Source organism: Lycium ferocissimum, chromosome 6 (assembly GCF_029784015.1).
Source record: "Lycium ferocissimum isolate CSIRO_LF1 chromosome 6, AGI_CSIRO_Lferr_CH_V1, whole genome shotgun sequence".
Classification (NCBI taxonomy): domain Eukaryota; kingdom Viridiplantae; phylum Streptophyta; class Magnoliopsida; order Solanales; family Solanaceae; genus Lycium; species Lycium ferocissimum.
This window is the reverse complement of record NC_081347.1, coordinates 72,790,152-72,807,347: the sequence shown is the minus strand read 5'-3', so window position 1 is coordinate 72,807,347 and position 17,196 is coordinate 72,790,152. Positions and strand designations below refer to the sequence as shown.

The following is a 17,196-nucleotide window of genomic DNA, read 5'->3' as shown; positions in this document are numbered from 1 at the left end:
GGAGAGGTCACACTCACATGTGTAAAGAGACCGATTCAGGACTTTAATGTGACAGGGTAAAAATATTTATGGACCAAATCTAATATATATCCATCATCTCCATCCTATAGAAACTACGAGATCACCCCAGGACGCCTTTGATTCATGAGTCACAAACCGATCATAGAATCATATTCAATAAGTAGAATGCTTTAGCTGTCCGATCTCAGGTTGAACGGTCAGAGTAAGGAAATGGCAATAACTCGTTCTTAAAGCAAATGTTCTTAAGATAAAAAGGTCGAATGGAAAGGGAGAAATTAAGCCTTCTTCGTTCCTGGTTCTCTTCTTCCTTCAAATTTCTTAGCACCGAATTCAATATATATTTAAAAGTATGAGTTCACAAAATCTAATACTTATTGAGATTTTGTTATTTTTCACATACACGTCTATATTTTGTGTCGAAAATATTGTAGCACGCACTAAGACAACATCGCCACTGTGATATCCAAATTATATTTAATTTGATGAATAATCTCACATCTCTTTTGCTATTGTATCACTGCAATTAGTAATAGGTTAATGTGTTCGTTATTTGGTTCTATAGTTTTTCTTACTGCGTGATCCTATACAAATGGAGAAGCATTACTGGTCAGAAGCGAATTCATAATTTCAAATATAACATTTTCGACTAGCTTCTAAAATCATTTAGAAGAAATTTTACAAAATGGTGGTTTATAAAACAATCCGGAAGCAATATTCTTTAATCAATTTAGGTTGATAGTAATACAAATTACAGTACATCAGCAATATTCTTGAATCAAATTGGGCTGATATAAGATGACAACATGGTCTGATGGAGTCAGTGAAAAGATAATGTTAATAATTTTAGGCAGATAAGTAGACATAACAACACTAATAAACCTCTAATTAGCAGCTGCCATATATACTATGGGTTCATGTCTCATTCCACTATCTTTTTGCTTTTCTAAACAAAAATGCCATGTATTATATGCCGTGGCCGGCGAAGTTATGTATGGTGCAGGGGTTCAATTAAATCTCTTTTGTCAAAAAATAAAAATGTTTATATATAGAGGCGGATTCAAAATTTAAGTTTTATGGACAGATATGAATTCAAAATTTAAATTTAAGGCTTCAACATTATATTAATGTTCATCATATATAAACAAAATAACGGATAATTCACAAATCAGTGTGTCCTTATCCCACACTGACGGTAAGTCACTTGAATTTCAAATTATTTTTTGCCAAAAATAAAAAAAGAAGAAAAACCATCATATCACTTGTTTTCCAAAAAAAAAAAAAAAAAAAAATGGAGAGAGAAGCAGTAACTTGTTTTCCATTTGATCTAATCCACAAAACTTATGCTTTTACTTCTTCATGCTCTTTCATGAAAATTAGAAGGAAATAGAAATCTTAAACTAATTCTTCGATACTATAAAACAAATTATTTTTTAATTTTATTTATATATAACAACAAATACTACTATATATGTCTTAGTAAAATTAAGGCTTAATGCATATGCAGCCTCCTAAACTTGCCTCTTTTTTCATTTTGGTACCTTAACTAAGTGTTATTCTTATTGAACCCTTGAACTCGTCCTCAAATGTATCTATCAAACCCCCTAAATTGGGGAAATGAAGGTGGAGTAATATTTTAGATATGTGGTAAGCTATTCTTTAGGTTATGGATGTGTCGGTTTCTACTGGCATAATTAAATTAGAATATATATTAGCATATTGCTACATTAAAGGTGAAATATTATGTAAGTCAAATTGTGTTAGATAGACATACTTCAAGATGAGTTCAGGGGTTCAATAGGAACAATACTTAATTGATGTATCAAAGATGATATCGACATCCTAGAATTTAGAACCTATAAAGTTCTAATTAATCCTAAATGTATAAATATGTATGAAGGACTCAAGTCTATATGAATGATATAAGTGGCCATAGAAATGATGACTTGACCCCACATATAAAGCTTACTTTTTCTTAATAAAAGCCTAGCCCTTTTGGAATTCTTAGAGGGCGAATCACTCTGCTACGGCTAGCCGTTTTGGGATCTTTAGATATTAATTTTTTTATTGACTTTGTCATTGACATTTCGAACACAAAAAATTATTAAATGGTGTGAAGCGAGATGGGATAGTGTTCAAAAAAAAAAAAAGCAAAAGTAAATATATGATTAGGACGAATGTATTAAAAATAGCAAATTTGATAAAATCAAATATCAAACCAAGCAAATAGTATTAACTTATTATTGCCAGTGTTATAAATATTCATCATATATAAACAAATTGACGGATAACTCAAATATCAATGTGTCCTTACCTCCACATTGACTATAGATCACTTGAATTCAAATTGTTTTTTGCCAAAAGAGAAGAAAAATGTATATCTTTAGATCACTTATTTTCCTTTTCTTGAAAAGAAAAGAGAGAGACAGTAACTTGTTTTTTATTTCATTTAATCCATAAAAATCATGATTTTGCCTCTTTTTATGCTCTTTCATGAAATTCGAAAGAAATAGAAATGTGTTAACTAATTATCCTGTACCAAAAAACTAATTATTATTTTAATTTTTAATGAGATAAGAGTCAAAACACATCCCAACTTTTTGGAATACCTAAAGATATTAAAGGATTTGAGAAAACTATCAAAATATCAACTATCTAGTTTGCAAAACACTTGTTCAAATTAGTTAAATCACATGTGATCTACACTCTCTATTTTATATAAAAATATTGCCAAGTGTTGTCCACATGGATAAATAATGGCACAATGGCAAATACATGGAAATTAACAAAAAAAATTGTTTTAATAAATAAATTGAAAAATAATAATTTTTGTAAAAAAAATATTAAAAATTATAGAAAATAAAAAAATAGTTTAAAAAATGGAAAATTTATTTAAAAAAAATAAGAAAATGATATATTTAGTTTCACATTTAAAAAAAATACCAACTTTTCCATTTTTTAAATCATTTTTTTTTCGATTTTCTAAATTTTTTGATATTTTTAGAAAAATTTTTTTTTCATAGAAATCCAGATTTTTTAAATGCTAATTTTTTTAAAAAAATAATGCGTTTTTTTAAAATATATATATATATATATATATATATATATATATAGCAAATTTTTTTTTAAAAAAAAAAAATTTTAATTTATGTAGGTGTTATAAATATTCATCATATTTATGCCATGTCGACAATTTTTTTGAGAAAATTTCAAATTTTTTTTGCCTTTTGGAGAGTGAGTTCACACATTTAAGATGTGTTTTGAAAAGAAAGAGAGAGTGATAGTTTGTTTTACTCAAATTGATAGTTTAGGCATGAAACTCAAAAAAAATGATAGTTAAGGTGCGTTTTTTACCCTTTTCCTCAATTTTTTTTTATACGTATAACAATAACAATTACTACGTCTTGGTAAACTTAATGACTTACCCAAGCGTTTACCCGATTTCAAATCTTAGATTCAAATGAAGAAAAAAAAAGAAGTTATGATATAATCTAAAAATAATCATGTCAAATTCAAGTATTTTTAATTGTCACAATAAAACTTGATTATATTTTTCATGGCAAAGTCGGAAATTCATGTCCGATGACAAGGGTGGGTTCTCCACTATAAATAAGACCATCCATAAGTCCTTTTACTTGTCATAATACAACTTGATTATATTTTTCAATCATTTTCTGCTCACAAAACAAAAAAAAGTCTATCAAATTCAATCCCATCTTTGGGATTCTCTTAGTGGTGGTTGCCACCGTTCTCCTTCATGTCTCCGCTGCACAGGGCGGCAGGAAAGAGGCTTTGGAGGGCGGTTGGGAGCCCATAACCAACATAACGGATCCCCAGGTGGTTGGTATAGGAAAATTTGCAGTGGATGAGCATAGCAAAGAGGCAAAGACAAAATTAGAGTTTCAAAAAGTAATTAAAGGAGAAAGCCTAGTTGTTGCTGGAATAAATTATCGATTAGGCATCACCGCCAAGAATGGTGATTTGCCGCATAACTAGTTGGCAGATGTGTGGGACAAGCCATGGGAGAAATTTAGGAACCTTACTTCCTTTGTAGAATGTAAACTAGAAAATGGAGACATCCTCTTTCATGAAAATTAGAAGGAAATAAAAAATTTAAATTAATTGTTCGATACCACAAAATAACTTATTTTTTAATTTGATTTATATATAACAACAAACACTACCATGTCTTAGTAAAATTAAGAGACAATGGTTAAGAAACTACTATTTTTCATGAGTTTCCTACCTGAACTATCAGATGTGTGAGTTTTCTACCTGAACAATCATCAACTATTTATCAAAACACATCTTAACTATCAATTATTTCCTTTTCCTACCTCAATTTTTCCTACCTAAGCTGATAACTGACTCAAATGTATACCAGTTTTCCCATCTTACATCCAAATGAAGAAAAATAAGTTATGGTAAACTAATGATATAATTTAAAACAATCAAATTTCATAGATTTGGAATAATAGGTGAAAGGGAAAATCCGAAAATTCAGGTCACTTGACAAATGTGGGTTCTCACTATATAAATAAGCCCACTCATAAGTCTTTTTAACTGTCACGACACAAATATTCTTTCATTTATTCTCTTCTTACAAAGAAAGAAATGCCTATGAAATTTAATCACATCCTTGGGACTTAGTGGTGGTCGTTGAGATAGGAAAATATGTTGTGAATGAGCACAACAAAGACGCGAAAATCAAATTGGAGTATCAAAAATTCGTAAAAGGAGAGAAGCAAATCATTAGGGGCGTAGTTTATTGTATATATTATCGATTGGTCATCGCCGCCATGAACTACGGTTCACCACATAACTACTCGACAGAGGTGGTGGACTTGGCTTTTGATGAAAAAAGCGACCTCATTTCCTTTGAGAAAACAAATTAAAATATTGTAAAGAACAAAAAAATGTATTTCTATTTCAAATCTAGTTGATTAAAGAGTGATTTGATTTATGTTATTATCTTACTAGTCATTTGGTAAGTAGCTTAAAAGTTTTTAATTGATTTTTTTTTTGCTTCATTTCTTTTGAAGTTTGTATGTGATGTGTAAAGGCGGGTTTAAAATTTAGACATCATGATTCGAGTTTGGATTTACCAAAATCCATTCAATTTATTGGGTTCGAAATTCAATATTCGTATTTATTTAGTCAAAATTTTAAACATACATACATGATTCGAGCGAAAACTATTGAGTTCGGATGAATTTTCATAAGTTATACACTAAACACGCCATGATAATGTTGTAGCTTATAGATAACGATTTAACAATAAACTGCGTCATAAGAATGTGTTATAGGAATCCTCATAGGGGTGAAGCTAGAAGCAGACATACGAGTTTGGCCGAACCCAATAACTTGTATTTGTATTAAGAAATTCACTAAATATGTACAAAAATTAAATTCAAAACCAAATTACTCACACCTAATGTTGATATAAGTTCAAATCCTAAATGCCCCATCAAGGTATGTATGAAGGACTCAAGTCTACATAGCTGATATGAACCATAAAAGTGGCTCTTTTTTAATCTACCCCCAGAAGCTTTTCCTTTTTGCTCCCTTCATAACTCGAATTCACAACTTTCGGATTGGAGATGCAGGGTGCGTACCATCTGAACAACCCCTCATGTCTTTACAAATGTAGACTTACCCCATATATAAAGCTTACTTTTCTTGATAAAGGCTACTCCCTTGTGGGATCTTTAGATATTAATTATTTTTAACTGAAAAAACATTTCGCTTATTGACACTTAGTTAGAACACAAAATTACTTACTACTCTATTAAACGGTGTGAAGCGAGATGGTATTGTGTTAAAAAAAAAAAAGTATGTGATTATGACAATTGACAAATGTATTAAATGTAGAAATTTTTGGTCAAATTAATATCAAATATAGCAAATAGTAATAACTGATTATTAACAGTATTATAAATGCTCATCATATATAACATTAATGGATAGTTCTAAATCAATGTGTCCTTATCCCACATTGACTGCAAATCATTTGAATTCAAGTTAGTTTCTGCCATAAGATAAGAAAAATATATATCTTCAAATCACTTATTTTCCTTTCTTGAAAAGAAAGAAAGAAAAAAGATGCAGTAACTTGTTTTCATTTCATTTAATCCATGGAAATTATGCTTTTGCCTCTTTATGCTCTTTTATGAGAATTCAGACGAAATAGAGAAATATTAACTAATTTTCAGATACCAAAAAAAAAATTGTCTTTTTAATTCTATTTATATATATATATATATATGACACAACAACAACTACTACTTTTTTTTTTTCCCACCACAGCAACAACTACTACATCTTAGTAAAATTAATGACTTACCCAAGTATTTACCAGATTTTCAAGTTTAAATCAAAATGAAGAAAAAAGATCAGTTATGGTGAACTAATGATATAATTTAAAAGTGTTCAAATTTCATAGAGTTTGAAAATTTGGAATAGTAGGGTGAAAGGATAAATTTGGAAATTCCAGTCCCATGACAAGTGTGGGTTCTCCACTATAAATAAGCCCACCCGCTTTTTTAATTGTCACAATACAACTTAATTAATTAAATTTTCCATTAGTTCTCTTCTCACAAAGAAAGAAAAAAATGTCTATCAAATTCAATCCCATCCTTGGGATTCTCTTAGTGATGGTTGCCACCGTTCTCCTTCACGTCTCCGCCGCACAGGGCGGCAGGAAAGAGGCTTTGGTGGGTGGTTGGAAGCCCATAACCAACATAACGGACCCTAAGGTGACGGAGATAGGAAAATTTGCAGTGGATGAGCACAACAAAGAGGCGAAGACAAAATTGGACTTTCAGAAACTACTGAAAGGAGAAAGCCAAGTTGTTGCAGGAACAAATTATCGATTGGTCATCACAGCCAAGGATGGTGATTCGCTGCATAACTATTTGGCTGAGGTGTGGGACAAGCCATGGGAGAAATTTAGGAACCTTACTTCCTTTGTAGAATGTAAACTAGAAAATGGAGAACAGAAATGCAGTTTTACTTAAATTTCGTTGATAAAGACGTCAGATCTGAACGAAGCGTCTAATATTCAAAAGAAATCTAATGTAGTTTATAGAAGTTAACGAAAGTAATGAAAAGAATCTTCTATTGGTATGGTATGTTTTGGATGCGTACTAATCATTTGCTGAACATGTACATTGCATGATAATTTGTTTTGTGATCACTTGATAAGGTTAGCATTTCTTTTGGCTTTTTGCTTTTAATTTCCCTTTTGAAGTGTGTGTATGTATGTGGATGTAGACGTATCAATTGTTTTATTAGTTAAAACTCAATCTCCGACCAATAGAAGTTTGTGATTATTCAAGTTTATTTCAGTCCAATAACAATTATTCAAGTTTAATTTATTTCAATAAAATAGTAAATTATTTGTCTTATAAGGTTTTTAGGAATTTTATAATTGCCTTACTAATCCTATAAGGTTTACATGAACTTGGTTTTAATTTCTTGAACTTCTTTTTAGAGATAGTCTCTTCTATTTTTAAAAAATATGGTAGTCACCTAGAGATGTGATAGGATGGACTGAAGCCTTTTTTCACTTTCAAGAAGTGAGAATTTTTTGAAAATAGAAAAATTCCTAGTACTTGGTATCAAGATGGTTAAAGCAATGTGAATATCAAGTGAATGCGAATTAGCCCCATACAATGTGAATCAATTAGTCGCATAATAAATTTTGAATACCAAGATAGTTAAAGCAAAGAAAAATTTGGTAGATTTGTCATGAAGTGCAAAAGTAGCCTTGTCATGTGTGAATATGAGGGAAAAGGACATTGTAGCTTCACGAGAATTGTTGTGTTCATACTCTCCTAGGATCCTTTAATTAATGACAAAATTACTTTAATTTTTAAAGCAAATCTTCTTGAAGAGTTTTTTTTTTTTTTTTTAATTCAGTTTCAACTTTGTAAAAAGGTTGTACCCGAATTTCATTATCAAGAACTGTATCCACAGCTTCTTGTATTAATTTCTCCAGAAAGTCTCAATGAATGTTCATTCGAAGATGTTACAAATCGAATCTTAAGATTATAAGACATATTTGTGGCTCAAAGCCCTAGAGTTGGTTTGTGTATTTTGGATTAAATATAGATTAATCTGCGCCAAAGTCTTATTAATAAAGTAACCTGAAGTTGAGGTCTAACGTTGAGGGACAAATATGAAATAACAATATAAACGATTAATTTCATGGATCGTGATTATCCAACTAGTAGCTTATCGCACAAAAGTTATAAAATTATCTGTTTGAATGGAAAAATAACTCATTTATCCTTATATATCATGGGAATAGAAAAGACCAAATAATGCTAAACCTCATTCTGAAAACACCAAGTAGAATGCCAATTTAGCAACTAACCTTGCATAATTCACGTGACACCAAAAAAAAAAAAACTCATTTTATGATCAACTTTTAAAAAAATAAAAATATATGTACCATATGGTGAAATGTGTCGAATATTAAGTTGAGTCCAAAAATAAATTCTTTATCTTTTAAGCGACTTGAATATTGTGTCACCTTACGCTATAAAAAATTTGAAATTAGCGATGAATTCTCCGTAACTAATAGCCTATTGCTATATATAAAATAGCTCTTAGCTAACATAATTGTTTAAATAATTTATCTCTAACTCATTGCTAAATGGGATAAATAACGGAATGTACTGCTACATAATTTGTATGTTGCTAACTAATTCCTATTTTCTTAGTAGTAAATTATGCAAGAATTGTGATAGCTCTTCTTTTTTTTTTTTTTTTTTTTTTTGTGATAACTCATTATGCCCGTGTTGATGTATAATAGTTGGCCATCCAAAACGTACAGTCATTTTATGCACAAACAAATACGTTACTGGGGCACAAACAATACTTATATCTCTCTGCAGATAAATTGAGATGCGTACAAATTAAATCGAACACTAATCATAATAAATAATCTTGTGGAAGAAAATCTTGAGAGAACGCTAACTTAATTAGGCCTCTGATTCCTAATTTACAACTACATTATCATTAGTGCCATGCTCCCCTTAACCCCTTTCTAATATTCCTCTCATACTTTTTCAATTTTCCTATATTTTTACCCAGTGTAGGAACAGGGTTTTATACGAGAGATAATTATACTCAGTATCAATTGGGGTACCAATGCTACCAAATTTAGCCCATATTTGAGTTTCTTGCCCACGTACCATGAAATTTTAAACAAAAATTGCTTGTCAAAAAATGACCTATTCCCCTCTTCCTCCCCCTCTCTCTCCACTGCCTCCTTCTTTTTAATTTTTTTTTAATTTTTTAATTTTTAATTTTTTTTGGAATTCGCCATTGCCTCTTTTTTTTATAATTTTTATTTTATTTTTTTGTTTTTTATTTTATTTTTTAATTTTTTTAATTTCCCATCTCCCTCTGTCACACCGAATCTTTAATTATTATTTTTTTAATTTTGTTTTAATTTTTTTAATTTCCCCTCTCCCTTTGTCACGCCGGATCTTTGATGTTTGAACAGTTGGTTCTAGTGGTGGTGTTGGAGTTCGCCGGAGAACGGAACTCCCTGATACGACCGTATATGGGTGTATATGAGTGTATAATATTGTATGTTAGTGTATATGGGTGTATACGCCGGAGAACGGAACTCCGGCTATGACTATATATGGGTGTATATGAGTGTATATGGGTGTATAATATTGTATATGGGTGTATATGGATATATGGGTATGGGTGTATTATATTATATAATATTGTATATGAGTGTATACGGATGTATATGGATATATGAGTTATAATATTTTATATGGGTGTATATATTGTATATGAATGTATATGGGTGTATAATATTGCATACGGGTGTATAGGGGTGTATATGGATATAAGGGTTGTAATATTGTATATGGGTGTATAATATTTGTATATAGGTGTATATGAATGTATATGGGTATATGGATTATAATTTTTGTATAATATTGTATATGAATGCATAATATTGTATATGAGTATATGGATTATAATGTTGTATAATATTGTATATGATGTATATGGGTATATGAATTATAATACTCTATTAAAAAAATTAAAATAATAACCAAAAAAAAAAAAACGAGGCAGTGGCGAACTCCAACCAAAAAAAAATGAAAAAGAAGGAGTCAGTGGAGAGAGAGGGGAGAAGAGGGGAGTTTTGGGTTAGAGCTTTGTAATGTAAGTTTTGGGCTATTTTTTAAATATAAGTGACCCAATCGTATATTTATGAAATTTCCCCTTTATACAATGAGTTTAAAGAAAATATAGAATTTTTAGCTCCGCTTAACTTAGCTTGTCCACATGTGGGCGGGTTATTAAGTCAGTCCATCTAAAATTGGTTGATATGTAATTTAAATTAATTCATGAAAAAACTTATCAAAGTATTTTAAATTTCTTACGATAAAGGAAAATAGATTTTATTATATAATTATACAAATTATATATATATATATATATATATATATATATATATATATATATATAAAAGGAAATTAAGTAATAATTTGTCTAATTAGGTTGATCCATTATTTAACTCATTTCGACCCAACTCATCTCAACTCAAGTGGCATTTGAGCTAGTTATGAACCCACTAATATAATTAACGCGAGTTTTACATGGATACACTATTTTTAAGTCCTAATCACAACTATTTTGGGTACTTATATTTAATTAAATATAAAAGCATTTTACCAATTATAGCAAAATAATAGGAGTATTATTGCCTTCATTGTTGCTCCTCCAGTAAACATTAATGGTATTCGTGAACTTGTATCAGGGTCTCTACTTTACGGAAACAATATTATTTATTTTGGAATGAGAGTTTGTATTGGAGCTATTGATGCTCCTATCCCGTCGAACCCTTTTCCCTACAGCAACTAAGGGAACCCAAAAACAGAATGAGTTTTTGCGGTTTAGATATGGTTTGGTTTGCGGCATATACGCTTGTACGATTCTGTCGCGAAATGGGAGCGACCTAAGCGTGGAAAACGGGGTTGTGGGAGAGCTATACAAGCGTCGTGCGCTAGGCGAAGCGACACGAATCTTGCATTAGATGGCGAAAGTCCGAGTCGAAAGCATCACTAGCTTACGCTCGACCCGAGTAGCATGGGGCACGTGGAATCCCGTGTGAATCAGCAAGGACCACCTTGCAAGGCTAAATACTCCTGGGTGACCGATAGCAAAGTAGTACCGTGAGGGAAGGGTGAAAAGAACCCCCATCGGGGAGTGAAATAGAACATGAAACCGTAAGCTCCCAAGCAGTGGGAGGAGGGTGCCATTATTCCTACTAATTCTATAGCTATAGGTTTACATTTTTATCCAATCTGGAAAGCGGCATCCATTAATGAATGGTTATACAATAGTGGTCCTTATGAACTAATTGTTTTACACTTCTTACTTGGCCTAGCTTGTTACATAGGTCGTGAGTGGGAGCTTAATTTCCATCTGGGTATGCGACCTTGAATTGCTGTTGCATATTCAGCTCCTGTTGCAGCTTCTACCGCAATTTTCTTGATCTACCCAATCCGTCAAAGAAGTTTTTTTGATTGTATGCTTCTAGCTCTCTCTTTCTCACCAAACATACTCAAAGTTGTAAATTCCATTAAAAGTTCCATGGACAGCAACAAAAATGTTTTTTGCATGTGTATCTATATATATATATATGAAAACCTATTGTTACTTTTTGAAAAGCAGAATATTTTGCTAAACGGATAATTTCGTCCCGAATTATATTTATTTAAATAAAAGTTTCTTTATTAACTCAGCTCATTTTAATCCTTCCGCCCAACTGACATCTGATTGTACTGCTAAAGATGCTTCCACCTTCTAATATTCCTCTCATACTTTTCCAATTTACCTATTCCCCCCTTTATACTATGCTATCTTGCGAGATTAGTCCCTAATTAGTAAGTATTCGCTATTCAAGTACAGTATTATTCTGATTGTATCACTTAGCCTATTCACATAAACAAACAAATACTAAATCGGAGAAAACTAGAGAAAAAGCGTTACAAAAAAAATACTGCAGATGGCTCAACATGGTTCGTTCCCATTGCTCTATTCTTCAAAAAACATATTAATTTTAGCATATATGATATATATAGTCCTGAGTATGTGCATATATGTTTCTTTTAAATGTTATTTTTTTCAATGAAATTTCAGGTTCACTAGAAGAATTCTTGGCTGTTGCTATTGATGCAGCTAAAAGAGCTGGAGAGGTTAATTAAATTAAATCAACGCCAAATGTTCTTTTGTTTTTATTTTTTTCTTGATTCTTGATTTCTTTGTCTCAAATTTTATGTGTTTTGCAGATAATCCGCAAAGGATTTTATGAGACTAAGCATGTGGTGCACAAAGGAGAGGTAACTTTTTAATCTCTTTTTGAGCATTTATGTTGTATATATGCTTCTATGGTTCAGCAGTTTTGTTCTTATTATTATTGTTTCTTTTTATAAATAAGTGATTTTGACCAATTTATAGTTTTTTGCTCCTCAGTTCACTTTTACTTGTCCACTACTGACTTTACACACCCCTTAAGAAGTTAATAAATGAAGTATATGTTTTACCATAATGCTCATATTTAAATGATGTATAGTCTAATGTTAAGGGTAAAACAAAAAAAAAGAGTTTGTCTTTTTCTGGATATGCTAAAGTGGGCGAGTACAAGTGAAAAATTATTTTTAGTATAGTGAACAAGTAAAAATGAACGGAGGGAGTTAGTAAACAGTAAACTGAAGGGAAAATCTTGGTTGGTAGGCTATTCCCTATGCTTCTTTGAAGGTCAATTTTTGTGTTATTGAGCTATTACAAAACAGCCTATAAGTTGCTCGGACTCACAAAAAATGCTGTCACACCCGTGTCAGATCGTCCAAAAATGACTACTTTTGGAGGATCCGACAAGCACCTGGTAGCAGTTTTTGAAGATTTAGAGCAACATAGCTCAACATGGAATAATTTGTAAATTGTTAATATATGATGATTTGTATATTGGGTTGTATAGGCTATAAGGAAAGTGTTTTTGTGATATCTTTGAGTATTAAAAGTGATAACAATGTCTAAGTATTGGTTGAACTTTTTATACCAGTCTAATTTATGTACTGCGTTCGACTTCGAAAATATACCAATTCTATTTAATGTACTAGGTTCGAAATCTATTGTTTGTACTTATTACTACTAGGTTCGAATGAACTCATAACTTCTACACTACCTCCGTCTTGTTGCTTATAAGTGAGCAAAGTCATTGTTCCCTTTTGGTTGAAAATATTTTTCTTGACAAAAACACTAAGGAAAATTCAAGTTATTGGAAAATGATAATATCAAAGAAAATATTATCCATCAACTTAAAAGTCAAGTGTACAAGACATCATAGTAGGAGGATTGAGTTATAGGCTTTGATTTACCCGTTTACTGAATACAGGTGGATTTGGTCACGGAGACTGACAAGGCATGTGAAGATCTCATATTCAATCATCTCAAGCAACATTTTCCAACTCACAAGGTTAACTTCCACGAATAGCGTTCTAGATTAAATCACTTGGTTAACTGTACTATTTGGAAAATTCAGTTATTCTGTTTCTCATTCTGTGCTGCAATATCCTTAAAACTTAGTTCATAGGTGAAGAGACTTCTGCTGCTACTGGCGATTTTGAGCTAACTGACGAACCGACTTGGATAGTTGATCCGGTTGATGGAACAACTAATTTTGTGCACGGGTAATCATAAATTTCTCGGTCCATATATCCTGTGACAAGCTATTTTATATTGTTCGCCTATCCACTCAATGCATTTGTTGGCACAAACTGATTGTTATAGGTTTCCTTCTGTCTGTGTCTCAATTGGTCTCACAATCGAGAAGATTCCAACGATTGGTGTTGTTTATGACCCAATTATCGATGAGGTGAGATATTTAGCTGATTCTATGGATTGAATCAGCTAGGATATTTTTTCCCTTTGTGGGCAGGTGTTGCTTTAAATGGCTAATTGAATGTCATAAACAAGATTGGCTTTTGATGTGTAGCTTTTCACTGGAATTGACGGGAAAGGTGCGTTTCTCAACGGGAAGCCTATCAAAGGTATGTTGCATATCGAACCTGGTGTACCTTTACTGCATTTGTATTTACACTCTATTGATCTCTAACTAGTCTTTTGCGACGTTTTAATGTGTACAGTATCTTCACAATCCGAACTCGTGAAGTCCCTCCTTGGCACTGAGGTAATCGACCGTGTCTGTTGTTATTATAATAGGATATCCGCACGAATCCTTTAGGTCATGAATGGCGATGAAATACAACCTACTTCTGCAATTTGACTATTCTGCTGTAATTATGGTTGATATGAACACAAAATTTCGGTAATTGTTTTCAAGACTACTCTCCAACTCCAAGTACTTCCGGCTAGGTTTCCATACACTCAGAAGTGGCATATAATTGGTCGATTAATAATCCTGATTCCAAATGCAGATCTAGGATTTAATCTTAATCGGTTCACCCTTTGAGATCCTTAGCACTGAACTCGTTGGACTGGTAAAATAATGGGTTCAGATCTAATATTTGTAAAGGTTTTAGTATATGGTTACATATACATCCATAGTAGACTACCCGGTTCAGATGAACACTTAGTCAAAAGACTACATCCGCCTCCACCTGATTCTCATTGTAGTTAAAGTGAAGGCACTTTTCAAAATTTTCAGTAACGTGCATCCTGGTCATTATTTCAGAATAACCTCAAATCATTTCGGGCAAATTTAGTTTATTGGTTCTGACTTCTACAAAGATGTAACTACCTGGCCAATCAACTAAATTTATAAAGCCTGCTTCTCTTATATTTGGAATAGTAAAGACTGCTTAAAAAGTCTCTTGTCATTGCTAGATTCATATGGTTGTAGTTTTTACAGATAAATAGGATCATATTTTGGTGATGTGCATGCTGTAGCAGACTATCTGAAATTACATGTATAAATATGCTAATTCACATTTGTTGTTTACCTCTTGATATACTTAAAATCTACTCAGATTTTGTTTTACTCGAGCAGGTTATACCTACGCGGGATAACTTAACTATAGAAGCTACAACGAGGAGAATCAATAACCTGCTTTTCAAGGTTAGGTGTCCAAAGTTTGGTGAAAAAATGTGTTTGGACACAATAAAATTAACTTGAGTGTTATATTTCAGGTTAGATCACTCCGAATGTGCGGTTCGTGTGCACTCGATCTCTGTTGGGTGGCATGTGGAAGGCTTGAACTCTTCTATTTAACTGGATTTGGAGGCCCTTGGTAAGGGAATTTCATCAGTCTGATTGCATACAATATGTTGCTGACATGGGGGTTTTTGGTTGGGTTGGGGTGGGGTTCATACGAAAACTTACACTAAGTACAAAATTATTCTTTATGTATATGTAGTAGCTGTTGAATCCTTTTGGCTTTTTCGTTTGTTTACTTCTTTATATTTTGAATGCCCTTAGTAAAAATCCTGACTATGTCACTGGTTGCCGATGGAATGCTTCTACTTACAGGGATGTGGCTGGTGGCGCTGTAATACTGAAGGAAGCTGGAGGCGTCCTATTTGATCCGTGAGTAACACACTTTATTCCTCATGAACTCTTTTCTTATAATGAAAAGGAACAATATAAAGTCTTAACATAAGTCAGCAATTGGTTAATAATTTGGGGACCGTTGATTGGAATTCTTTTATTAGAATGATTAATCTACTTAGATTAGGATATTTCTTAATTACAAGCAATCGTGGGTCGTACCCGTTTCGGATCGTCCAAAAATGCATTAACTTTGGAGGATCCGACACATACCTGTCGGCATTTTTGAAGAGTCCGAGTAACATAGGTTCTAAATCAGTGGATTATGAATTACTTAAGACACTGTCATGTAGTAAAATCTACAAGGATTAGAGACATTATTCTCGCACTCTTAAACTTTTAGTTTCTCTCTGTTGCTTATTATCTATGAGAAGAAAACAGAAGAAAGCATGGATTTTCTGTCTCTTCTTGCTGTGAAAAATGATGATTTCTTGAGTTAAATAATTAACTACACTCCTGGAAAGTTACTGTAAGACCAATCATTTAAGGAAGTGTTTTTAGTGAAGGAACAATCAGCAAAATCCGATATCTGTTTTCCATATTGAGAAAGACACAAAAAGCTAAACGGGAATAGTTTTCAAGTATTTATGTCTAACCAAAAAGAAAGCATCTGATGTGTAGTAGTTTTTTTGCATCAGATCCGGTTCAGAATTTGACATTACAGCCCAACGGGTAGCTGCAACGAACCCTCATCTCAAGGATGCATTTATCGAGGCCTTGCAGCAATCAGTATGATCATTGTCATGGGAAATGGAAAGAAGCCACTTCCGAACCAGTTGAGTTCTTTCATTATTAAACCTGATAAAGCTATTCTTCTGGTCTTCACACCATCTTAAGGATGTGCCTTGTGAGCATATTGCCAAGAAAATTCACTTCTTCTCCATCATTACTAGTTTCTGATCTTAAGCTTGCAAGTTACCGTTATAATTTATTTGTTGGGAGACATTAGACCGGGTATTGCTATTGATTTTCCTCAATTTTATCAGAAAACACTGCAATGGACAGAGACTTAACTGAAAAAATAAGAATCCCCATAGTGGAGAATAATTTTGTCTATGCTGAATTGCTGATCCAGAAGCCTGTGTAAACTGTGAAGAACCTAAAATTCTTGACAGTATTTGGAACTCATTCATTTACTTAACCTTACTGTTTGCAGAAGCTATGGTTTTTCTTGGAACAATTATGCTCATAATAATACTTAGTTTGCATGCTCATAGACGAGTTTGTTAATTTCCATTCTGCTGATTTCTAGTCAGGTGGTTAGCTTTATTCTCTAAAAAGAGTAACTTAAGAAGAAATGTTGTTTTAGTCCCCCAAGGCTTTGGTCTATATCGGTACGAGTGCAGGGCGTGATGTGTGGTTTAGGCACACGTCATGGGTTTGAATTCTGCCGCAAACCAAAAACCTATTATTTAAGTTGAAAAGGATAGAAGGGCAGGCTCACGAGTTTCAAACTGTGCGGCTCTAGCCCTTGGGATTTCTCACTCATAAATAATACACTTCTTGTGCCTTCACTCCAACTAATGGTTGGAACTATTTTTTTCTGGTCGAGCCCCTCATTTTACACG

The 17,196-nt window shown here is 32.4% G+C and overlaps 2 protein-coding genes across 3 annotated transcripts; both read left to right on the top strand.

Annotated features, from left to right (window-relative positions):
* Positions 1–6,560: 6,560 nt before the first annotated feature.
* Positions 6,561–7,148, top strand: LOC132061011 (cysteine proteinase inhibitor 1-like). Its single transcript, XM_059453894.1, has one exon. The coding sequence runs from the start codon at positions 6,630–6,632 to the stop codon at positions 7,032–7,034; it is 405 nt and encodes a 134-aa protein (XP_059309877.1). The 5' UTR covers positions 6,561–6,629; the 3' UTR covers positions 7,035–7,148.
* A 4,696-nt stretch (positions 7,149–11,844) lies between these two features.
* Positions 11,845–16,705, top strand: LOC132060365 (inositol monophosphatase 1). 2 transcript variants are annotated; one of them, XM_059453387.1, is made up of 12 exons: positions 11,849–12,080; positions 12,202–12,257; positions 12,351–12,401; positions 13,457–13,537; positions 13,648–13,751; positions 13,852–13,936; positions 14,057–14,111; positions 14,208–14,251; positions 15,071–15,144; positions 15,216–15,311; positions 15,551–15,607; positions 16,267–16,705. In XM_059453387.1, the coding sequence occupies exons 1-12, from the start codon at positions 12,068–12,070 to the stop codon at positions 16,361–16,363; spliced, it is 813 nt and encodes a 270-aa protein (XP_059309370.1). In that variant the 5' UTR covers positions 11,849–12,067; the 3' UTR covers positions 16,364–16,705. The 2 variants fall into 2 exon arrangements, with proteins under 2 accessions (XP_059309371.1, XP_059309370.1); XM_059453388.1 differs by lacking the exon at positions 15,551–15,607 and having other exon boundaries at positions 11,845–12,080.
* Positions 16,706–17,196: the final 491 nt, after the last annotated feature.